Raw genomic sequence first — 26,543 nt, 5'->3', positions numbered from 1 at the left:
ATCGGTTTTCTGCAACAGAAAGCATGCCTGGCAGACTTACAACTGGTCATAAATTGCTTAATATTTCCCAATGTACTGTACATTTATCACTGTCTTCATAATTTTTCTTCACTGGGCTGTTATTGCAAATATTAAAAAGGTAAAACATTTTCTTTTTCTTTATTTAATAGGATACAGAAATCGCAATATAATATGATGAAGAAAAATACAACTGAAACTGCAACAAATGTTTAAAAAATATAGTAGTAGAATATTTGGCAAGAAAATGTTATTTCTTATTTCATATGGTTCAAAAACAAGGGTCCCTTAAATAAACTGGCACCCTAATGGATTGAAAGAATTTCCAGGAATTCAAGATAAGACCGTTAGGTGCTGTGGTGGTCATATAGGCTGTTAACTTGGCACCATTTACATTTAGGACCAACATGATAAGAAATCTTCTGGGGGAAACCCCAATGTTGATATGACTTTCCATTTTGGAGAAGTAATGCTAACAGAATTTTCAAGATGGCTGTCATGATTGACCATATTGGATATATGACTGGTACCATTTATATAACCATTGTTATACTCTCCTTAAGAGGGCCTCAAGGGTGAATAGTCCTTGACTAACGAGTCACCCTCTATAAATAAAACATTATTATTATTATTATTATTATTATTTACATTTAGAACCAAACATATATCATAAGAAGTCTTCTGGTGATAGCATAATGATAATATGCAATCTAGAAGTAGTGATATCAAGATTTTCATTGTGGTAGCCATATTTGAAGTCTGATCAGCACCATTTTCATTTAAGACCAACTAAACCTCATGATGCCATTTAGTAAAAACCTGATGTTAATATGACCAACTATTCAAGTGTAGTGATAATATTTTCAAGATTGCCACTGTGGTGGCCATATTAGATGTGCAAGCAGACGTGCTTTTAGGACCAATCAGACATCATAAAAAATGTTCTGGTCTGATAATAATCCCTGCCACTATGTAACATTTTCATGGAGTTAACGTTTTTTAATCAAATTAATTTCATATTACGGTCTCTATCAAGAAGTGGGCAGATTTCAGTGGTGGACTGACTGGGATTTCATTGAAAGATATATTTAAATGCCATCAGAATCTGAAGCAGTCACCTGAGCAACAACAGTATCATTATGGACTGAGCAACATGACATCTGATTTTATCAACATGAAATTGACAATCCAAACAACTGTGCATCTGTTGGACTGCATATGGTACATTTTCACAGACAGTGCAATTCTCAATGTTCATGACTGCTCACAGCAATGAGATGTGCCTATTGTAAAGTTAAATGACAAGTCTGCATGTATGCATTATTGGCTGCCATTTACTAAAGACCATTACATGGGAATAAACTGTCAGCTTCACTGTACTTGAAATGAGCAAGACTGGTATATTATCTGTCCTTACAATAAGAATTAACTCTTAATGCAGTTTATCTATTGTAGCTAATGATGGAAGCAGTCTTTAGCCCATAAGCAAACTGTTTCTGCTAAAAGAAAGTATTATTTTCCATTGGTAAGACAGAGATAAATGCTACAGTCAATCCTGAAAAGTCAACCCACTCACAGTTACAAATGTTGTCTTTTTAAGAATTTTAAATACATGCAATAGCAACTGTAATTATATTAACAGTTATTTCCACTTTTGGAAGAGTTATTTTCCATCTCCTTTGTTCTGCTGTTATCATCAGCAATTGTTAAAAATTTGATCACATGTTTGGGCTTAAGAAATGAAAACACATCTCATTTATGATCTGTGAATTCATTTATTTCATGGGTGATGACATTTTCATTGTTTTGCATTTAAAAACTATTGTTTCCAATAAGTCTAATTATTCAATGGGTCATTAAATATGATTTGTAGAAACCATAAAACCCATTCAAACTGGCACCCCTCTACAAAAACTGGTACCACATGAATAATATGAATTTACAATTACTGACCATTCATCATAGTTCATAAAGCCTTTGAGTGTGTTTTTCAAAGTCTTCCAAATGAGGTTAAGGGATGCTATACTGTACTCCATCGGTGCATATCATGTATCATTTGATACACCCAAATTCAATGATATTTCAAGGCAGAACAAACTTTTTCAAAATTCAAAAAGTTTTTTTTCCAAAGCAAACCCTAACATTCATGGATTCTTTAAAGGCTGTATCATTCATGTTCATTCAAGTTTTCAACTGATTTTGAAAAGACTTCACTTCAATCAAAAGACTCACTCATCCATCCGAGTATCTGGAATTGTTCTGTTCATGGCAATCTTGTCACTGTTAACCATGTTGAAACCGAATTCTCGAATGGTTTGGTCAGCTCGAGCTCTCTCCTCCATTGAGGTGTATACTGCCTGGCCCTGCTCACCTAAAGAAAAACAGAAATTTCTTGTAGCATGTGAATACAGATGTTGGCACAGGGTAACTGGATAAAAGACTACATACTGTAATTCATGTATTTTTTGTACACAAAAATTATTCATTTCAGTGTATGAAAAATTACATGTAAAATAAATAATTTTCGTTTGGTGGTACTGACCATGTACGAAAAATAAAGGGATCATACCAGAACAAGTTCTATGGAACACATGCTACTTGACAACCTAACGGTACAAACATACAAAGTAAACATACATTTTCTGTCTCATTCTGCTCTCAACTCAAGAATCTAATTACAATAAAAATAAAAGCACTCAAAAAGATTTGTGTTGTTATTAGTGAACGAGAGAGAAAGAGGATTTTGTCTCAGTGTGCAAGCTTGTCTGCATTTAGAGCATATGTAGCTGTTATGTTGTGTAATGTTGACAAAATGATTACGGTAAGATGGTTTGAACATGTATTAGTTATGTGTATTATTGATTAGTAAATTGTATGCAATGATACGAGTCCACTCTGTCAAGAAATTAAGTGCAACTTGTATTTTTTAAGCAACAACAATCTCATTATCAAATTGCAATACAAAAATAAATCATGTTTAAGTTAATGTGCATAAGCACACACATAAGTGTATGTGTGAGAAAGAGATGAAACAAAATGTTTTCAGTGTACGAGACCATATTTATTTGTAGCTTTTGCAAAGAGAAAAAAGACTATTTTCAGTTACCTGACGATTGTGATAATCCTCATATATTATGACCCTACTGGGTAATCTGGTCATATTCCAACACTGAGGTCGTTGACATGAGGTCTACAACTTCATTATTGAAGACGACTAATGTGTACCTAACTACAATACAGGAAGCAGTCAATCAGGCTTCTTGCAAAAAGTTTCATTATTCAAAAAGCATATAATTTGAGTTCTTCTTACTGAAAAGTGATTTTATTATGACTATATATGCAGGGGGTAAGTCCAACTGTGTTGTGGCTTATTCTGATCTTTGATATGTGTAATTCCAACGACAATATATGGACCGTACATATATGTTTCATCTATAAAATAGAAAGATTTTGTTTATCTTGACAGATTAAAAAGCTTTAAATTGTTTTTATTTTATTTTTTCAGATAGAGAGATAGCAGATAGAAAGTGATATTGGTATATAGATAATTGTTGATGTTATAGAGATCATTGTGGAGAGGAGTAACATTTTATTTTTATTTAGATTTAGACCTTTAATTTTTTTATTTCTTTTTAATTGCATATTTATTCTGTTTTTTTCTCTTCAAAGTACAATACAAACTAATCATAATTCTACATTTTCTTTAAGCTTGTATTCTTGGTCGGAATTGCCCTCTTATGATAAAGAACCTGGGGTAAATCCAACCAATTTTTACTTTTTTAGCAAGACAAAGCATTATTTTAAAACTACGATAACATAATTATTATGTTATTGAAAGCTATACAAGTTCTGGATAACAGATGCCTGACTAGGTTCCTGAATACAATTTTTTATGAATGCTGCTTCTGAACTTGTGTGGAAGAGAGAATACTGATGTGATTATGTCATTTTGTCATGCAATGCCCTCGTCACCTGGGAACATCTTTACTAATTTGCATATGCATGTGCACAAAAAAAAATAAAGAACACAGCAAATAATTTGCATATCTTTGTTGTAAACAGCAGGACGTATATCCAGGGTCGGAATATGACCATATTACCCTATATTCCATTATCAATAAAAATCACTAAACCAACAATTCATTCTTGTAATAATTATGATGTACATTGTCACAACAACAACATGGCTATGCAGTGTTATCTACACAGTAATTAAACATGCTTAGTGCTTTGGTTATCCAGTTGAAACCAGATTGAGGACAAGAATGGACAGAAGAGGTAAAATCAGAGAGGCTGCCAGTAGGGAAATGAGGCTCTCATTAGGGAAATGAAATCTGTCAATGTGCTATTGAAGCCGTTGTCCATACAGCAGATGTTATAAGGACAAGCGATCATATATATTACTTGTTATTTGAACTTGCCAATAAATAGTGGGGTGTATCGTAGAATAGATTTGCAATAAAATGTTAATTATATCAAAGTCAAAACATAAAAAGCACTTAAAAGATATATATATATATATGAATCAATTTAACGGAGTCCATGACTTTCAAATTTACGATAGAAACTTACAAGGCTTTTATATTTTATGCTTGTATGACTATATTGAAACAATAAGACTAGATGACCAACGGTCTGTGATCTTCACTTTAGCATGTATTGAGACGTAATTTTTGTTGGATAAGAAAACATCAAAGGGCTTCCAAACTCGTTCGAAGATGCATGTGGTGTTTTGTTACGGTGACAGACTTAATAAGGAGAACTAATTAACGATACTACTTAAAGGTGTGGTCTGTGAAATCCTTTGTCCATTTCTTAATAAACACCAGTAGATATTGTAATGACAATAAGAGAGCTTATGCACATGGGCATCCACAGGAGTTTTTGCAAAAAGGGGGGGGGATCAGTCAGTCTCGGCTGGAAGAGTTAGTATAGAAAGCAGTCTGAAACTAAAGCTGATATTTACTAAGCATTTTGAACTAATCTTGTGACATATTTTCAGCTTCATGTGACCCCCCCTTGACCTATGCTGTGGGCGCCCATGCTTATGCATTGATCTTTTTTTCTCACCAACAATTAATTATTAATTGTTGTAAAAGCAAAATGGCAATACAGTATTTTTCATCTTTTTTGCAAGCGTAAATCTTCTTAGTAGAAATTTTAGGTCTGATAATTTAATGGATTTTTTCCAAAAATACAAAGTGATATATATGAAAAATTATGATACATTTAAATAATTATTATTTTGATAACTGGATTGTGTAAAAAAAATTAAAGGATATGAAAAAATACATGAAATACGGTAGAAAGATTTGAAAAACTTGCAGTTACCCAGAGCAAACAATAGAGTAAAAAGTTCATAATCTGTACCTTTATCCATCACTGCAGAACAATAAATCCAGTTTCCACTTTAAATCTGCCAATTTATTCTACCACAGAAAGAAGGGAATCTCATACGAAAATCTGAAATACTGTTGTTTTTAACTGTGTTAATAAGACATTTCAATGGGTACTTGAATTCATGGATTGCTTATGTCAGTGCTTGCATATTTATAGGCATTTATTAATAATTTTATAGATTAACATCAGCAAATGCCCAAAATAAACAATACAAATGAACAAAAATATGCTGTCAGTAAAAGGATGTTCACATAAATGATTATAAAAATACTACCAACAGTATAAGTATAAATTAAATACATTAATATCAAACCTTTTCTGTGTTTTCACCTAAATGTTCAATTTTTATTCACCATAAGGCCGCATCATTCTAACATTGTGATGATCACAACATAAACACAGTGGCTTAAGTATTATGTCAATGCCCTTCTTTAACAAGAGCTGATCAAGTGTATGTATTGAACCACAACATATAATATGATAATAACAGAAAACTATGAATGCATGTGTGTGTTGGCAAGGGGGAGTCATGTGTAAACAAAACACCAGACAAATGTATAAAAACACTGCTAATGCTAATTTTAAAACAAAATTCACTTTATTAAGTTATTTAAATTTAATTTTGTCAAATAATCATATTTGTCATTAAATATGAAATACTGAGATATTGTTGGAGCCCTTGGTGACCATGTGGTCTAAGTCATTCACCAGAGCTGTCTGTGTGTTTTGACTTAACCAATGTGGGTATGTAAGAAAGCTTTCCAGTAGTTTCTGATGGATCAGTGATTTTTACCATGATCATCTCGAGTTTGTCATCCACCAAGTATACTGACCACCATGTATAGCCTATCATGTGCTGGTGTTAAATCCCGATAATCAAACAAACCAATCAACCCATACTGCCCTACATTTGATGGATCAGATAATACGAGTACGACTAAAACAATGGTGTACATTAATAAAAACCTACCGATCCGCATTCTAATAGCTGGATTGTCATCAAGTTTAAAGTGATTAAATAGATTAAACAAATCCATCACTTGGGGATGGGTGGGAATAAGTATGATTAAATTACAGTTGCATTGTCATCAAGTTTAAAGTGATTTAAACTGGTGAAAGATCTCCATTACTTGGGGGTGGGGGAGCATGATTAAATTACAGTTGCACTTGAGACAATGAAATCCTGATGCCAGGAACAATAATCTTTTTTAATTAAAGCTCAAAATCACATCTTTACCACTTCTATTCACATTTTGCAATTAAATAAAAACATCTAATTATTTATCATTTTTATCGATAAAAATGCACAATGACTGATGTTAAGTCATTTTGTCAATTAAAATCTTTATTTCCAAGCACCAGTTACATATCACAATTAATAACTGAATAATGTCAAACCATATGCAGCATGCACTTAGTAATTCTAAAACAAACCAAAAACTTAACTGCTATAACAAACTTGTATGTATGTATGCATGTATGTATGTATGTATGTATGCATGTATGTATGTATGTATGTATGTATGTATGTATGTATGTATGTATGTATGTATGTATGTATGTATGTATCAATGTATGTATGAAATCCATCTGAAATCCAATGTCAAAAACAAGCACAGTTCTTCACAAGAAGAACAAATCCAAATAGAATAACACTGTTGACTCAGCATGAAGTGTATTGCCGTCTTTCATGTCTACTAACATGAAGAGCATATGCCGGACATGTCTGATGGTAATGAGGTGTTGACAGTTTGCAAAATACTCCAGTTATCTTATTATTTTTCAGATATAGAACTTGACAAATCCAGCAACAAGCAGATTAAGGTATATACTACCAAGACTAAATAATCACATACTGCTATGCATGTTGTCAGGCATCCAACAGAATCTTCACTTTACACTGTCAGCATTGCTGCTTTGTTTCAAATACAAGTAATAAAGTGACAATGAGTAAGAAAGTAAATATCAATCAATCAAGCAAATGACCTCTTTGAGTTTTCTTGGCTGGTTAATTCCAAAAGTAAAATACTGTCAAGCATTGACAAGAATTATCACTTAACTCTGTGAACTTTTGAAAAGACAATAAATGTAATTGCATCAAGTGTGAAACTGCCATAACTTCAAACTGGAGATTCTACAGTTCCATGGCTCAACCAAGTTTGGGAGTAGACCATTTGATTTCAAGGGCTAAAGAATGATCCCCAATAAACAGTTGTCATTTTCAAATAGACTAAAGAGAGAAAAAGTGAAATAATCCAAATTTAAATAATAATTTTTTATGATAACTACGGCTTTGTACTTAATGTGCAACAGAATCTGGTAGTATAAAGTTTCTGTGCAAATGTAAATGATTTCAACCCTACAACATAAATATTTATGTTCCCATGTTATTGACCAGCAGCATGTAACTTCAAGACATGTTGTGATGTAGCTATTTTAGCAGTACAGTTTCAAATAGTCCATGTATATCTAAGTGATCAAAGCTGAGGACTGCATTGAAAAACAAAAATAAAAAATATATATATAATCTCAGAGGTCTTGGGAATACTTAATCATGCGTATTTGGACCCAAATTTTTTACCTGGGACGCGGAAAAACACTTACACAGGAGTCCTCCATATGCACACATTTGCTGGATGGCAAATTCAAGGGCTTGCCAGTCCTGCTTCAATGATCTGCTGAGTGGGAAAATGTGTTGATCAACTGATCATTTTAGCTGTACTGATATTTACAATGAGTAAATTCAGTGGCTGAAAAACCCTCAGATGTACATGCTGCCATTGTAATGGTACATCTGAAGAACAAGACCCAATAGCTTGGCTGCAAGTTCAAACCCTTGACTAGCTGCAGAGTGGTGGGAAAATGTGCTGATATTTACAATGGCTGAATTCTGAGGCAGAAAAACCCAGTGATGTACTTGTGTATAAGAGTACATCAAATGCACAACTTTAGTTTTCATTAATGTGTTTGTTTCCAAGTGTAGCCGAATAAGTAGTGCATATGACCTCGAAATCAAAACATGTTGAGAGTTAGACAAAATGCTGTTTGCAAATTTGGATAAGTATTTTGGGGTTAAATGGTGAATCGACAAAGATTGGAATGAGATTCAACAGAGTGCTAGAAGTTGCTAGCACTGATATTTTCACATGGAACACTATGTGTGATGCCTAGCTTAGTGCTTGGAATAAAACCTTTCCTTGGCCTGACATAATTCACCCTCACTCTAATGGACAAACAAGAGCAATATGTCAATGGTGTAAAGAAGTTAGAAAATGAAATTCCATTGCAATCACTGGTTCTACTCATCTGAAAATTTAGTGACTTCAGGTATACCCATTATACTTTTGGTAGGGGACTGCGACCTTTGCTGGTGGGACTCCTGTTTTTCCCAAAATAGGAGTCCTGAACTCCAAGTTATATATATATATATATATATATATATATATATATATATATATATATATACACACACACACACACACACACACACACACACACACACATGTATTTTATTTCAGTTCACTTACCAAGATAAGATGAAGGTGGAAAGGGGAGGGGAGGGGTGCATGCCTCTGACTGGTCAAATATGAAAAATTTGTTCAGACCTTTGATGTATAATATTTGTTACTGATTACAACAGTGACTAATTAGAGATATGGGTAATTATAGATATGCTATAGTTTGTTAACAATCCAATATCTGACACAAAATACCACAGTGGCTAATTACAGGCAATTACAAAAAACAACTGAAATCAAACTAGACTTGGCAGTAAAACAAAAAACAAATGAAATCACTTGTACAACTCATATGTAGAACAGGTAATGGAAAGCATGAGTTAAAAGAAAGACACTGATGTCAATACAATGTATCAGAGGACCTTAAAACATCAACACTCAGCTGATTCATGCTAAAGGATAATCAACGGTCGTGCAAAAAGGTTCGAGATAAAACCTAATTATGCATGACTTTGAGAGATTGTCACAACTGTATTCAGAGGTTTTGTACAAAAAAGAATGAAGTGGAAACTTACATACTGTTCTGTATTGTATATACATGTTTAGTTCCTACATGTGCTTCAAGAAATATTTATTAATTTTTTTTTAGAATTGGTACATGTTAAAAGAAAGCAAAACATGCTTGTATGAACTTTGCAGAAGGATTTAAATTTTAACAGAAAAGTTTTCTACATGTTATTAAAAGTATAAATGTTTGCATTTATCTATGCTTTAAGTAGATTCTTCATTGGGATGGCTCACAACTGGGTAAATCTTCAATCACACAGAATTCAAAATAATAAAATGACATTTTTCCATACAAGTATTTTCAACAGAAGTTTCATTTGAAAGAAGGATTATTTAAATAAACATTATAACTTATCTTCTGAGAGCTTTTAGTTTATTAGTTCTTTAATTTTCAATAATAGCAATACTTAAGTACTTTTTCTTTTCTTTTTCTCTCCTTACTGATATCACAATACAAGCTGATTTAAGGCAGTAAATACATGTGCACTAAACCAATTTAAAATGCTTGATATTTCTATTCATCCAGAAAGTGGTTATACAATAACACCAACACATGTCAATGATAATACTTTATTACAGCAATGAACCTGAAATATTAAAGAACTGAGTCACTAGGAATGTATGAGTAAGAAAATTGGGGGGTGAGGGTCTGCATCATATGTGGCTCTTTGTTTGTTGGGTCCTTAACACTGGTTTTTTAAAACAATACAAAATCCACAGAAAATGGTATCCCATGTAAAAGAATGAAATCAGAATACATCTGATATAGTCCAGTCAAAATTGTGGTTTGAAAAAGGACAAATTGCAACAGAAATGAAACCAGTTGTTTTCAAGTTGGAAGGCTGTACTGATTCACATATGAAAAGTCTCCCACAGTCCCATGGAAGGAAATTGATTTCTTAAAAATGCAGACATCAAACAGTACCTCTCGGACAGGCTCCATTGCCAACAGTAAGTCCACATGTTTTGACAGTCCCACTACAAATTAAATTCTGCATTCAGTTGTGCAATCACTCTGGCTCAAGGTTTCCAATCACCATTACTTGGCTCAAGGTTTCTAATCGCCATCACTTTGGCTCAAGGTTATGAATCACACCATCACTCTGGCTCAAGGTTTCTAAGCACCATCAATTTGACTCAAAGTTTCTAACCACCAGTCACTTTGGCTCAAGGTTCTAAACACCATCAATCTGACTCAAAGTTTCTAACTGAAAGTTTGCACAACCAAGGATTGTGCTGTTCTTATGCAGAAGTGCAAAAAGGTATGAAAATAGAGCAGCAGTTTCTCATTGTATTGGATTACCTGGATATGCACAACAGCATTTTGTACAAGTCATAGGCAAAAATATGGACCATACCTTAGTAAATTTTATGGAAGGAAAGGCCATGACAAGAGGTATTCAAATACGTTTTCTCATGGACACATGATATTTTCAAGGTGCTTCTACACAATGTGGATCATCAAATTGCAAAAGACAATGAATCTGGAACTGATGAAGACTGACAGTAACACCAATTCTGACATGGAAAATTTCAAGAGGAAAATAGTATAAAAAAAATAATCAAGCAGAGAATGTAGAAAGAAAGAATGTTGACCAAGACATGATAACCACTGGAGAAATCTAAAACATGAACCATGAAACCAGCTTGGAAGATTCTCTAATTTCTGGCCAAAGAATTCATTAAATAAATTAGAAGATGCAGAATGTAGGCAAGAAAGCAGAACTGTCAAATTGTGGATAGAAAACATGCATAGTGTCAATGAGGGCTTTCGTGTCATTAGAAGTGGCTGTTTCTAGGGAGGACTTTTCTTTAGATTTGGTTAGTGAGCAGGTACTGATGAGAAATGTTAAAACAAGAGGTCTAACCAGAGAAAGGGAAATGACTGAAATTTAGAGGCTTGTTTAGGTATCATCTATACCTACTTTTGCAGAAGTAAATAAATCCATGCAGGTATTTAAAGGAACAAGAAATCAAATAAGTGACACAATAAAAACCTGGTTTAAAAGAGGCAAAAGCAAATTCTTCAGTCAATTATATTTCTCCTCTGAATATATTCCCCAATCATATTACATTAGGAATATCAGCCTGCTGCCTTGCGAATCCAGCCCTACTGAAAGATGAAAATTTGTCTTTTCCTGTCTATATAAAAGAGAAGGACAATAACTCTTGTCCATTAGCTCCCTTTAGCACCAGTAGGTGTTGCCAGATTTTAGCTGAACAAGATACTAACGAGGATGCTCACATGGCGGGGTGGATGGGAAGGTGTTTAAGTATTGTGATTGGTTAAGTATTCTCATAGAAACAATTTACATAAAAATTTGCTTTCTCCTAAGAATATGTTCCCCAATCACATTACATTAGGAAAATAATAGAAGGAGGGAATGCTGAGCATCCAACCTCTTCCTCAGGTATCTTTCTAGGGAGAACAGTTGAATTCCCCCATGCAAACAATAACCTGCTCTCCTAATTACATAGGCAGCACAGTCTGGAGTCTCTTGACCTGTGACCCTAACATACGGTTAAGAAGATGATAACTGAATTCTTCTTACCTATAAAATTTCACCAGCAGATCCAGCGAAGCTAACAGGTTGTGTCCATTGATCCAGCTGGGTCTGTTGGCTGTTTGTGCCGCTGCCACTGGACATACTAGATTCAAGGTTGCCTCTGCAATGCCAAATCTCTGAGACGGAAGCTCGAGAAGGTTGAGTGCATGCCAGCCAACAGCTTCTATTGTATCACTGGTCAGAACATTGCATTCAAATGCAAGACTCCGAGATTGCTCAAAATGTCTAAGCAGTAATCTACATGAGGTGACTCTAATCTGGTGAGATGTAAGAGTACACCAAATGTATGGCCCACTTCAGCCATGAAGAAAGGGCTTGAGGCATGATGTCCTGTGTTCCAGCTCACACTGGAAGGAAGAGGCATTTGTGCATGCCCTATTTGTCTATGTGCTCTTCAAATTAATGCCTGAGAGCGTGAACAGGATCTAGCATGGCTGCAGTTCTCAGCCTGTCTATGGAAGATAGCGAGTGACGACTCTGATTACCAACAGACGGTAACTTATTTTGGCCTACGAAGCCTGATTATGTCACGAGAACCTCCGAACTGAACAGAGTAGAGTTCAGGCTAATGTAAAGGGCATGCAGCTCTCTTATCCTGAATGCAGAACCTAAAGCTATCAGGAAAAACAACTTGGATGATAGTGACTTTAGTGAAGTATAGGCTAGATGTTCAAATGGATTCAAATCAAGCCATGTTAAAATCAAGGAGTGGTTCCATTTGGAGACAAAATGAGAGATATTGGTCAATTGAGACCAAAATTGTCTGAAAGATCAGACAGGTCTATATCCTGCCCATGATGCCAGAATGTGTCCAATATCATGGGTTGTTAGCCTTTGGTAAAGATTTGGGCTCAATTGTTTCTCCACACAGAGCCAGAGAAAAAGTTAACCAGTTGGGGGTCTGAGGCAAGCAGAGGGACAATGTTGGTATGGCATCCTGAAAACACACCACTTTCCCTAGTAAGCCTTCAGAGTGGAGGGTCTTCTTGCTTTCAAGATTCTCTACACAATCAAAAGTTTGAATTGTTCATTCTGCAAGGCTGCCCTGGTAAGAGTCGAGTGTGTATAAGAGGACATTCCAGGCAGGGAAGGACCATCAGTGACCGTGGATGCTGGAGAAGATTCAGGTTGGGCAGAATCTTCTTGGGCATATCTATCACTAGAACAAGTAGATCAGTGACCTAGGGCTTGTCCCATCTGAGAGAGGCTATCAGAATCATCTTGCCATTCTATAGCCATAACTTCTGGATTATTTTTGGACTCAGCCCCATCGGGGGAAGGCAAATAACCACAATCCCTCCCAAATGATTGAGAGTGCATCCATAGCCCAAGATTTTGGGTCTGAAACTGGAGAGATGAAGGTGGATAGCTTGTGATTCAACCTTGTCGCCAAGAGGTAAATCACTGGACACCCCCAAAGTGTAGAGTGAAGACCAACTGATGGAGAGACCATTCTATGTGAAGGACCTGACCACTTCTGGATTGTGTCTGATTCGCATGTTGATATGGGAATTATTGCACCAGCATAGAAAATGCCAAATCAGAACAAACAGGTCAGGTGATCTGGTGCTTCCCTGTTTGTGGAGATAGGTCACCACCACAGAGTTATCGGACCTAATGAGAACCATTTTCGCATCCGAGTCGATCTTTTCAAAAGTGAAAGGCATTGATGACAGCCTTCATTTCTAGGATGCTGATGTGTAGAGGCTGTTCCCCTTGCTCCCACGTTTCACTGACAGTAGTAAAGGTTGGCAATAGTAGGGCACCCCCACTGTGCACACTGGTGTCAGTACCTACCATTATTTCTGCTTGGGGTTTCTCCAGCTGGATTCCCATGGTCAGCCGACCTGGAATGCCCCCATTCATGCAAAAATGATCAAATCTCAGGGCTGATTATGAATGTTTGATCAAGGGGTCTTGAAAAGGGGCGCAATTGTGCTGGCAAGGTCTCCATAAAAAAGACAGCCAAGCAGGATCACGTCGCTGCCGCATTGAATAAACTGAGAAGTTGCAAGAACTCTCTCGCTGAAATCCTAGTCATGTTGGAAATGACTCAATGAGTTTGACTGATTCTGATAACATGAACAACATGAACAAAAAAGCTGTACCAGATTACAGTTGGCTTGGAACTCCATACCCAGATGGACCAAGTTCTGGGATGGACGGAGGTCTGACTTTTCCATTTCACTAAAAAGTCTAGATGATCCAGGAGAGAAAGATCTTTCCTGCCTTGGAGTAGGATAGAACTTACCGTATGTTTCTGTTGAATGTTGTCTGGGTACACAGCTGTCATTGTAGATGAAGTTGACTGGAACTGGGAGCCAACATAATCCATAATCTGAGTAAATACCCAGGGGCTGAGGATGAGGCCAAAGGGAAGAATGATTAACTGATAAAATGTGTCGCAGTAAGAAAATAAGAGAAAATGTTCATGACATGGGTGGATAGGGATGTGAAGAATATGTGTCGGTCAGATTGAGACTGATGGCATACTTGGCCATCGAACAAAGAGGTGGATTGAATTCAGCATCTCCATCTTCAAATGGTTAAGGTAACTTTGGTCAATGGCAGGTCTCAACTTGCTGTTGCTTTCCATGAAAGAAACAGCCTTGAGTAAAACCCTGGCGACTGTGGCCTTTGTACAAGCTCCACCACCTCTTGTTTGTATGATGAGCAACTATATTTCCTGTTGAAGAAAGGCATCCTTTCCCTGATTTGACTGTAAAGAGGGGAGAAGAAGAGGGAAGAGGGGATTGTTGATGAATGAAACCTGAAGCCCCTCTGAGTGATGAGGATCACCGCCCCTCCCTGCCCATTCTGAAGGAATAGGGAGATTCAGTGAGTTAAAAAATTGGCTTCCTATGACCTCGTATAATTACTTCCCAGGAAATGAAGTTGGTGCACATATGACTGAGAAGATTCCTGTCCTGCGGCCTCTTAACATCCCTTCACATTGACAGGGACTGAGTGGTTCCAAACACCTGTGTGGGTTGAGCAGTGAGATGGATGGGCAGTTTCTGAGCTGTCTGCCTCCAAACTTCCTCTATTCTTCCTCCAAAGCAAAGGTGACTGTAACAGGGTTGTCCCAAAAGGAAGGGTATGATAAGGTTAAATAGATGTGGATTGCCGACATGCAACACATCTTATCAAGAGAAGATTGGCTGAACCTGTCAAAGTATTGGCCATGGTATGGTGAGCAACCCTTGTCATTGACCCTAGCAATCCTGGCCAGCACCTCCCAAGCGTGGTTATTGCTGGGTGTCTGCAATGACATCCCAAACCAGCCCTGATGGTCATGGAGCAGATTTGTTCAGCCTATAAAACAGCTGAATGTACATATAAACAGCTACTACATTCTTGTCAAGTGCTGGGAGATCAGTTCTGAAAGCATATGTTGCCTTAAGTTCATCTCTAACTCCTCATCGAGATCTACCGATTCTCTAGAGCAGCAGTAAGGGTGGAGGACATTCTGAAGCAGACAATACCCTAAAAATGTCCTCAATGATGGCTTTAAAGCTAGATTTCAATATGTTCCATGGTCAGATCTGAGTAAGATGTGAAGGATGATGGATTTGAAGAAGTTCCGTCACACCCAATGTGCATCAAGGCCCAACCAGGTCTATTTGCAGCGCTAGAGAATGCATATGAGTTGGTATGAAGATACAATTCCATCCCTATAAAAATGTCACTAGCTCTCCTTTGTGTACAAACAGTGAACATATGGAAGTTCAGTACTGCTGGTAATGCTCGCTGGTTTGCCTGGCGACTGGTACAGAAGATGACCTGGCTATCACCAGTACATTCACCTACAAAGGCTTGGCTAGATTTCTCACTGTAATCTCCATCATAGAAAGGGCCTGTTGCCAATGGTACCGTTGGATGGGCATATCTGTCACGAAGATCCCCAAAATCATAGTTGGCTGGATCAATTTGATTTAAAGGTGCCCATGTTGGAATGGCTGGACAGCTGGCGATGGTGCAGTTTTAATTAGGGCTGTACCGAATAGGTAATTATCACTATTTGGCCGAATACGAATAATTGGACCAACTATTTGGCCGAATATGAATATGAATATGAACAGTGTACAAAAAGGTCTACCGACAACATTCAAAATTTCAAATGTAAGCAAAAGTTTCAGTTCAGTAAATTTAATACATAAACTAAAAGTAAACAGTTAACTGCATGTAATTTTTGCACCCTTCTGCCAGTCTGTGTAAATTAGGAATGGAAATAATTTAACTAAACTTAGAAATTGCCACTTACAGTTCAGTTAACACATGAATGCTGCGTTAGCTTTCAAAAACACCAATCGTTCCATGTTGTCAGCATTAAGGCAGCTTCTCGTTTCACTGAAGGTATCACCAGCTGTACTAAAGAAATTAGCTTGGTACGCTCGTAGGTGGTACAGAAAGGTAGCACTTTGCAGTGTGACACAAGGTGGGAAATCTTGACATGTTTATTTTCCACCAATCCAATGGGTCAGTGTTTCTTGGAATACACGGATCTGCCAGGTAATTGTTCACTTCTGTTTCTATGGTAACAGACATGTCGTTGTTCTGTGCCTCAACAGGCTGCAACTGATCCCATGAGGTCCAAAAGTTGTCCTTTTTCTGTTTTATGCTGGCAGTTGTTCGTCAGCTGCAGGAAAACTTCAGACAGCTGGACTGTAGTTGTAGATGATGTTGGCTGGCATAGTAATGTAGCAGTCATAATGTATGTCTTGGCTTGTACTTGCTGCACAGTGGTCAAAAAAAGTAGTTTGAAGCATGGATCCAAGCCAGCTGACACCGCATACATGCTATTTTCATACAAGCCCAAAAATCTCCTTGTTAATGATGCTCTCAGTTCGCTGACTGTCTTCTTGATGCCCTCATCAGAAGCATTTTTCTGAAGATACAACAAAATAGCCTGAACAGCTGGTAGGATCACTGAAAAACAGGAATTGCTGCAGCTTATTTCATGGGTCAGTTGTTCAAACAGCTGCAGAACTGCAACAATTCTTCTTGCTAAAGCCCACTGGCTTGTTGTCATGGATAGCGCCTTGTACTTCTCGTCACATTCAGCGACATACACAGACACAGCTCTCTTTTGCTCTATCAAACTATCCAGCATCTGGTACATCGAATTCCATCTGGTCTGTACATCCTGATGTAACTGATGGTTTGGCACTCTGAGTTGTTCTTGAATGGCATGAAGGCTCGAGGTAGCACTTGAAGAGTGTCGAAAATGTCCCACAATCTTTCATGAGAGTGTTATCAAGTCAGCAACATATGGCTGTGTCAGAATAGCATTATGCAGAGCCAGCTGCAGTGTGTTGGCAAAACAACTGACGCTGGGAAGATCTGCATCACGTATCGCTTTCACCATGTTGGTACCTCCATCACGTATGACCAAATGGACAATTTTTCAATATTCCAGCGATTCATCATGTCCAGCAGAGCATCAGCTAGTCGAGTTCCAGTGTGCTGTCCATCAAACTTTTGACAATGAAGGACAGCAGCTTGGCGTGCAAATTTGTCATTGATCCAATGTGCCGTTAAGCTCATGAAAGATGTTGTCATTGTCTGCGCTGTCCAAGTATCTGTAGTTAGACACAAAAAAATTTGGTTCGCTCATGACAGCCTGGACATGACCTCTCAATGTATCATACATCTCAGGTATGATTTTTTTCACTGAAGAATTTGCGGCTTGATAACACATATCTTGATTCAAGTATCAGTTCTTTAAAGCCACAATCATCAACAACTGGGTATGGCTGGATGTCAACGGCAATCATTTCTCCGATGGCCCAGTGTACTTTCTGCGCCTCTGGGCTGTCGATAGACCACTTCTTTTTCTTGTTAATGATGTCGCTTAGTGTTTGCTGAGTCCTTCCCATCTGCTGAATGCCAAATGTCGAACTTGCCAAGGCTGATACTGCTGCTTTCTGGTTTATGACCTGTTTGTACTCGTCCAGGTGTTTGCACGACAAACGGTTATTCAGCGGAGTTGTTGTGAATGACTTCACTGAACCACTGCCACGAGAAATGACTGCGTTGCACAACTGGCACATTGCTTTTGTTTCATTGTCGCAAATCTTGAAAAATTCCAAATTGGACTTCGCTTATCCATCACCGAACTAACCAACTGTAAGTTGAATTTAATGTAAAATTAACTAATAAGTTTAACTAACAATTGACCTGCTCAAGCCTCAAATGCTGAACGTTAAGTCACTTTACACAAAGAATGAGACTACTGATACTGCGATACCGCGGTCCAGGCAGTAGACAACGCCTGGCTGCAACCACAGCATATATTATGTTAATGAGAGTTACTTCAGTCCACTCACTGTAGCAGCCGCATATGCAGAAACAGATGTCACGTGACCACTATTCGTATTCAGTCCAACCGCTACTATTCGGTATTTGACAACCGAATAGCTATTTGGCCCACTATTCAGCCCCAAAGTGAATATGAAGCAAATGTTCGGTACAGCCCTAGTTTTAATATACATTAGATCCAATGGATCTGGTGTGAATGGCATGTGGTCAGCTCAGATGCTGGTGATACATAAAATGGTCTGGCAAGCAACGCTACTAGCCACACCAAAGGCCTGGCTGAATGGACAGAATTCTCATTGAAATCTCTGGGACAGTAATGATAAGATGCAGATGGCATTGCTAGATGGAAGGATCTATCACAAAGATTCCCATATCAACTATTTGACTGGACCATTTCAACAAAAAGGACCCTATGCGGCGATGGCTGGTGTCAGCTGGAATGCCAGAGTTGGCTGGTAACAGTATAGCAGTATTAAGTGTTGGAACTAACACATCTGGCATGAACCCCATGTGCCCTGACTTACAGGCCTGAAGGCCATGCTCAGAAATGCAGTGAGGCTACCTAAAACTGAGGAATAATCTCCAATGAATCGGTATCACCAACAATGAACTGTAGGTTGCCTTCCTTGATTTATTCTGCCTTTCGTTTCCTACGATGCCAAAAGGATGATTGCTCTGAACGTGCATTTCATGCATATAGTAAACATTTCTCCAGAAACGACACAAGAGAAAATAAACCATAGATTAGCAAATTAGCATGTCAATAACTAGCAACTAGCATAAGTTGGAAAATCAGTATATGACTAATTACCTAACAAGGAAGCTCAGACTGCTGCATATCATAGACAGTGTACACATATTATAAACAAAACATGAGTCATAGTAGACTTCCATGCTCTGAAGTTGCAAATAAAACATTTAAGCTGAAATTCTGCTGAAACAACACAAAAACACAAATTAAAGCAGAAAACTAGTAATTACTGAAATTACTAACTCAGTAAAACACTGTCGTAACTAACAGGGCAGTGAAAGTGTTGTATCAGAAACCTATGGCCCTTTTATGAACTTATGAACAATGCTTAATTAATAATTGTACCAAAGTTCTATCAAAACAGCATGAAAAACGAATAAACTAAGCATAAATATCAAGCAGCACTTCAAAATTTCTTTAAAAAGAGTTCCATAATGAATGGGGTAAGCAAACAATGTCAAAGGTAAGCTAACTCATAATGACCTTGTATAAGGTCAATGATTGTGTGGTGGAATGGTGGTCTTAAAAGATAAGTCCACAAATGTGACAAAATCAGTAAAAAGTAAGGGTAATTGTAAAATAACACATACAACCTGCAGCAGATTGAAAAATCTGCATAATAAATCAAAAATGAATGTTGGATGGGCCCATAGGAACACAAAAATGGCTGGATTGTTGAAGGATGATTTGTATAATGTGTGGTCTGTACAACAGTCTCTAGCTAAAAACTAGTGACACTTGCTGGTGATAAGGTGAGGTAATGGGCAAGAGTTATTGCCCTTGGTCTATTGATCTAGACAGGGAAAGATGATTTTTCATCTTTTAGTAGGGCTGGATTCGTGAGGTAGCAGGCTAATATTCCTAATGTAATGTGACTGGAGAATGTATTCAAAGGAGATAAAGACACTTAAGTTAATAAGCTTCCTAGAGAAGAAGACTCTGTTTACACAAGATACCGGTCTACATAACATTGCCAATGGGATTGTTTGTGACAAAACAGTTAATGCTGATGAAGCAATAATAGTAAGGAATGCAATTCCAGAGAATTCTTTCCCCCCGACTCAGAATAAAAGACTTCTGTAGTTTTTAACTGATTACATATTCCCTTTCTATTCACACATTCTTTTAACTTTTTTAATGAAAACTTTTACAAAAATGTATTAGGCACTTGGTGTTGTATGAAAGATACTGTACAACCCATCCTGATATATGTAACTGGGGCTATAGCACAAGTCATACAGTTCATGTATATGCATTTACTCAAATTAAATTAAATATAAATTATTGTATTAAAATATAAAACTAATTTTGCTTAACCAAGTCTATTCAATCCTGATTAAGTCTAATTGCCACAATAAAGGGTAGTAAGAATTTGTTTATTAACATGTATAGCTTTCATTGTCACATCACAGCATATGACAATCAATCCAGACTGTATTACTTTAACTACATACTATGGAGTTATGTAATCGGTTTGTCTGCATTATACAATCAAAATCAATGTTTTTGTGTTTTTGTAATTTATTAAGGGTCAAGCCTGTATTATGAATAAATGTACAGGACTGATCATGTAGCATCAAGCCAATCACATCCCAAATCACTTACATAATATGTATAGGTTATACTGTTACAGAAGTATATTTCCTTCACAAAACAAAACCTCACCTGGCCCTGATCGGATGGGATAGTTTCTGGGTTCATAATTTCCCAGAACATTCTTTTTCATCACTGCCTGAGGTCCATATTTTTTTGCATCTTCTGCTGCCGCCTCTGCTCTTTTGACAACATCCATGGGATTGGCAGCCACATTTTGCTCATTTTTTGTCTCCCCTACTTTAAATGGATTCAACTTCTTGATATCATTGGCAAGCTGAAAAAAAGATCTATTTTAAAAAATCCCACAATAAAACATTTTTGGACTGCTCCACATAAAGGGCATCTGTTCATAAAGAACAATGTCCATGAACACCTTTTCGTAAGTTTCTATACATCTTTCATCAATATATAAATGACACCTGTATGTAAAGGACAAAATTTTGGTTGTCCATTGAGTGTCCTTGATGGTCACACTCTGGTAATAATTAATAATCCTAAAATCAATGTATACAGAAATATTCATGAATATTTCTTAATCATATCCTATACACCAGAATAAAATGAGAATTAATAGAAAACATCACCAGTATTGGACACACATTTATGAAGGACAGATAGATAACATTTTTTCTCTGACATGTGGAAAATAAATGACTGAATTTATTAACTTATGAACCTTTAAAAAGTTGAAACCACCCATGTCATCTTAAGTTGGAACGTAGGGCAAGCTGTAGGTTCTGATAATGCTCTAATATTAATCTCCCATTGTACATGCTTTCTGCCCACTAAAAAAATAAATTTAAAAAAAACTATCTTGTTACCCTGTTCAGGTCAACTTCATCCACAGCAACAGTGGTACAAGTATATTTGATGACATTCTCCAGAAACATATGGTAAGTTTTGTTCTTTCAAGTGCAGGAATGTTCTGCTCCCTTTTGAGTCGCCTTGGCATTCTCTTGAATCAGGAAAAAAGTGACCCCTGTCTAACCCAATGTTTTTTCATATGGGTATGGAGTTTATCACCAATCTCAACAGAGTACAATTCAATGTTTGTTTGCCTCTTCATATCTACCTTTGGAAATGAAGGCATTAATTAACACCATTCATTTCTGGAAGAACCACCGATGCATGAAATCAGTCCTTATCCTGCAGGACAATTCAATATTGGTAATTTACCTCATGAAACAGGGGGGAACCAAATCACCAGGTCTGTGTGTTGTGAATTGGCAGTTTCTGCATTGGTATTCCAAACTCGATATAAACAGACAAATCACACACTTTCCCAGCAGACTCAGTGTCCTGACTGGATCTCTGTCACAACAGGGTCAGATCATTCATACCAAATCGTCCCTCTATCAATTGGCCTTTCATCTGATTTGAGAGCTTTTGGGGCCTTCAGTAATAGATCTTTCTGTGACAAGGTGACACACTTACCTTCATCTCTCCAGTTCCAGATCCAAAAAATATGGGCTGTGGATGCACTTTCAATTAGTTGGGAGGGGTTGTGGACTTTTGCGTACACGCACATGCAAATAATACAGAAGCTGAGGAATCAGCAATGCAAAATGATTCAATCAGCTCCTCTAAGATGTCAAAGTTCTGCAACAACAATCTACTCAGTTTGGCAACACATCTGTCCTGAACGATTCTAGCCAAGCGCCAATCTCTTCAAATAACTGTGGTCACAGGTATTTCATCCTTGTCCAGACTTCTCCTTCATGTCTGGCTCTTGTCAGAATTTAAACCAGTAATTGTGGAGAAAATCTCAATAGCAAGAAATCCATCTGCTTTGAAAGCCTACAAGGGAAATTACTGGTAGCATATATTCAGGGATTTGATGCAGTCAACATCATCCCTTTGAGTGCCTCAATTCTTCAACTGGTTGACATTTTCTATGGCTGTATAAAAAATCTGGTCCTAATTTCTTTCAAAGGCTACTGTTTCATGATATCTGAAACTTTCTGGCATCATCAGTGAGTAAATACTGGCTACAATAAAGATTTTTCAGAATAACTAGCCAATTTAACATGAACTGACCAAAATCCCTCACCCCATTTTCTGAAATGGAATCTGTCATGGGCTTTGACATGCCTCAATTAAGAAATATCTGAGCCTTTGGCCAGATATTTTTCAATATGCCATGCAAGATAAGTAAGTTACATGCCTTTTTACTGAACCCCAACTATCTTCAGTTCAAAATAGATGGTTCCATGATATTATGATGCAGGCAGATACATCGAGGGATGCAACAACGCAAGATCATGTCTGTACTTTTATGTATTACTTAGAAGTTTTAGAACAAGAAATAAACTCTATCTTGTGGTGAATGTCAGGAACGAGGATATCACCTGTCAAGTTCCATTACCATGGCTTGAGTGGGTCATATACTCAGCATACTCTAAAATCTCAAAAGATCTGAGTCACCTCATGAAACTATAGCAATCTTTGAGAATCTGGTTTTCAAACAATGTTTTGATTTGAGACATAGCAGAAGCTCTTGGTTGGCATGCATGGTCAACATTCTTGAGCTTTTATCAGAGGGATTTAGCTTCAAAGAGATAAGATCTGAATCAGATAAATCCAATGGCTATTGCACACATTACAAGTCCCAGTTTGTGTCAGCAGTCTCCTTAAGGGCATACTTTAACTTTCACTGGAATCACCTGTAAAATATCTGTCAATAAGTGGAGTCTGTGTGTAATTGTCAAGTATCAACTGCCATGGGTATGGGTAGGATACACAGCATTCCTGCTGCCTAATGGATATTCTCCTAATGATAAAGTGATTGGGGAATGTGTTTAAAAGAGACACAATTTTTTCAGAAAAATTATGATTCTCCAATCACATTATTTAAAACTCTCCATACCTCCCTGTCATAAAGGCATCATTGTTGATACTTCACTCAGTTTAAAACCAACAACATCTGATACTGAGAAGGTGATGTAATGGGCACGAGATACTAATCTTCAGATATATGGAAAAGATGATTTTTTACTCTTTGGGAGGGCTGGATTTGAAAGGTAGCAAGCTTTTCTCCTAATCTTAATTTGATTGGGTTGATTGGGTAAGTATTCTGGGAGAAACATAATTTACTAAAAATCCAGACTGTACTCCTTGCATAAAATGGAAAACATGATTATTTCAAAGTTGGAACGATTTGCAGTGTGGTGGTGTGATTATTATTTTAAGGAAAAATGCGCAAACACAGCTGTGAATCAGGAAAGCTTATGCCATCTGCAAAGCCCAGCAAACTCAGCTGGGAGATGAAATTTTACTTCATGAAGTATTTTATACTTTGCAAATACTACAAACACCATATTAACATTAGTCTCTGTGTGTGTGTGATTTGAATTTTTCAGTCATATCACTATAATGTCTGCAATGTGGCAGTTTATAGTGATGTCTAACACTGGGGCATCATGCCACAGGCATGTAGCATGATGTCCCACCTAGTCACATTATCCTGACACCAGGCCGACCAGTCCTAACACTACCTCTTAATACTGAGCACCATGCGAGGCAGTTGTTAGTACCATTTTTATAAGTCTTTGGTATGATTCAGTCGGGGATGGAAACCACAATCTCCCGCATCCAAGGAGGATGCTCAAACCACTAGGCCAACCTTAGTCATTCTGGAATATATGACATCTATTGACAAACTCCACCCTGCATCACTGCAAATGCGGTATGATCAATGACGAGAAAAATGCAATAAACTCTTAGGTTTGAATGGAACCATCCAATCTCTAATGCGTGCAAATAAGAAAATCTGCAACACCTTCAAACCCTGCAACAAACTAATGAGCACAGCAATGTCAATGACTACAATGCCTGTATTCTATTATGAAATGGATTTTAAAGAATTTTTTTAATATATTTTATTTAATGTCTGCATGGTTGTGCTTATGCATGTGTGTGTGTACATGACAATAACAATTCTACCTGGTACCTTTTAAAGTTTATTAAATACTTCAAACAAAGCAAATATTTTATTTTCTTTCATTCACATTTAAATTTCCACTATTTCTCACTGCCTTATATGGGTAAATAACTTATTCTGCAATCATACAATAATGCTTTCTGGGGTCACACACTCTGACCTCCACCTTGGAACCAGAAAACACTTTTTGAGTCTCAAAACCCAAATCAACCCTGCCTGGAAGGTTGGTATATCAATAAATTTGTATAAATACTGTCAATCCAGAGTATTAGCAACATAAAACCACTTAATGATTGTTGAGGTCTTGGGAGACCACTTAATGATCTTTGCTAATGTTGATCATATCATTAGCCAACTATTGTAAAGCACTTTGCATAAAAGCACTACATACAAAACTTAATAATAATAATGAACATTTTTGTCATAAAAATAAAACTCATATCTTAATAATAGCAGTCTTCCTTTCTAAGGTGATGGATGAGCCTGTTTTTTTATAGTACGGTTTCAAGATTCTTCCAGAACCTTTCTGCAGACCACCCAAATGGAGCTTGCAGACTACCAGTGGTTTGTGTACCACAGTTTAAGAACCTCTGAATTATTATTTTTTTTTATTAAAACACATTTTTTAATAGAACTTTATTGCTGAATTAGGTAAACAATAGTGTTGGCTAAGATGCTGCCATTTATTTATATCTACAATATAACAACCTAAAGACAAAAAAAGTGCTATACCTCATGCCAAGATCCTTTTTTAGCCCTGGCCTCTTGGGAGCTTGAATCAAGTTGATTTACGATGATTGGTATTGATATGAGTAATAAAACTGCTACAATGCAAAGTTTAATGATAACTCCTCTCCTAAATCGGACCCGCATTTGTAATAGTAAAATCGGAATGAACCGTAACTAATTTCCTGTCCTCTGTATCAAGGTGCACAAAGTTAACGGTAAACGTGTAAAATGTCTATTAATTTATAGAAATACACGTGTTTCTTGTTAATGCAATGTGTATGAACATATCACTGTACACATAGAAAGGTGTACATCTTAGTGGCTATCGACTTTTTAACTTCCGACGACGTGGCCAGGTGACTGACAGGTGTTTGATTGAAATTTGGACTCTTATTAATTGGGAATACACTCAGTTCATTTTTTTTCCCCAAATGCTTTAGATTTCAGATAATATAAGACTTTTCTCTGAATAAAAAATTCCTCTTTAAAAAAAAAAAACCAAACTGTTCGGAGCTATCAAATCTTAATATAAATAGCTGTATTGTGATAAATAAGGAAGATAGTGAAAGAATTCCCATTGTCTAAAACTTCCGGTAGTTATAAGCTAAATTCAACCACAAACTAAGTTTATCCCGGAGTGAGTGTTTTGTATATTTATGGGGCACATCTGAGAAACTTCATCACTTTTGTAAGAAAACGTCAGACTATATGAGAAAGAAGCTAATCCTAAAAAGATATATATATAATAACGGAACTGTATAGATTTTTTATATTTTCATTTTTATTGATATCCTGACATTTTCTTACTACATTGATAGAGTTTCAGTGGTATGTGTACGGAGGCATGAGATTCATTCGTTCGTTCGTTCATTCATTCATTCATTCCATAAAAAAGATATTTCGATACATACATGATACAAAATATAGAAGAGCAGAAAAATCACACTTAAAAGAATATAGAGTACAATCTAAGAAAACCCCTGTCTAAGTGACAATTAAAGAATAATTAAGCCAATATGAAGAAGATATCTGCATTTGCACAATATAATATTTGCTAAGAATGTGTATAAACAAGGATGATATAGATACTTGTATTTCTAATATTTTACGCCAAATTAAACACTATGGTCTTTTTATAGCAAAACCGGTGATAATATCTTCACATCATAAACACGAATTTACTTAACTGACACTAA

At 36.7% G+C, this 26,543-nt stretch overlaps 1 protein-coding gene across 1 annotated transcript in view; it reads right to left on the bottom strand.

Moving 5' to 3' along the window:
* The window catches only part of LOC149805062 (N-acetylgalactosaminyltransferase 7-like), an 88,595-nt gene extending 62,706 nt beyond the window's left edge, over positions 1–25,889 (bottom strand). Inside the window, exons 1-3 of the mRNA XM_089946944.1 lie at positions 25,351–25,889; positions 20,748–20,952; positions 2,251–2,389 (exon numbers count right to left, since the gene is read on the bottom strand). Of these exons, the coding sequence (XP_089803070.1) occupies positions 2,251–2,389; positions 20,748–20,952; positions 25,351–25,491 (485 nt within the window). The 5' untranslated portion in view covers positions 25,492–25,889. The remainder of the gene's footprint in view (positions 1–2,250; positions 2,390–20,747; positions 20,953–25,350) is intronic.
* Positions 25,890–26,543: the final 654 nt, after the last annotated feature.

Source organism: Sinohyriopsis cumingii, chromosome 2, assembly GCF_028554795.1.
Source record: "Sinohyriopsis cumingii isolate HCF-2022 chromosome 2, ASM2855479v2, whole genome shotgun sequence".
In the NCBI taxonomy this organism is placed as follows: Eukaryota; Metazoa; Mollusca; class Bivalvia; order Unionida; family Unionidae; genus Sinohyriopsis; species Sinohyriopsis cumingii.
This window is presented reverse-complemented; position numbering and strand designations above follow the sequence as displayed.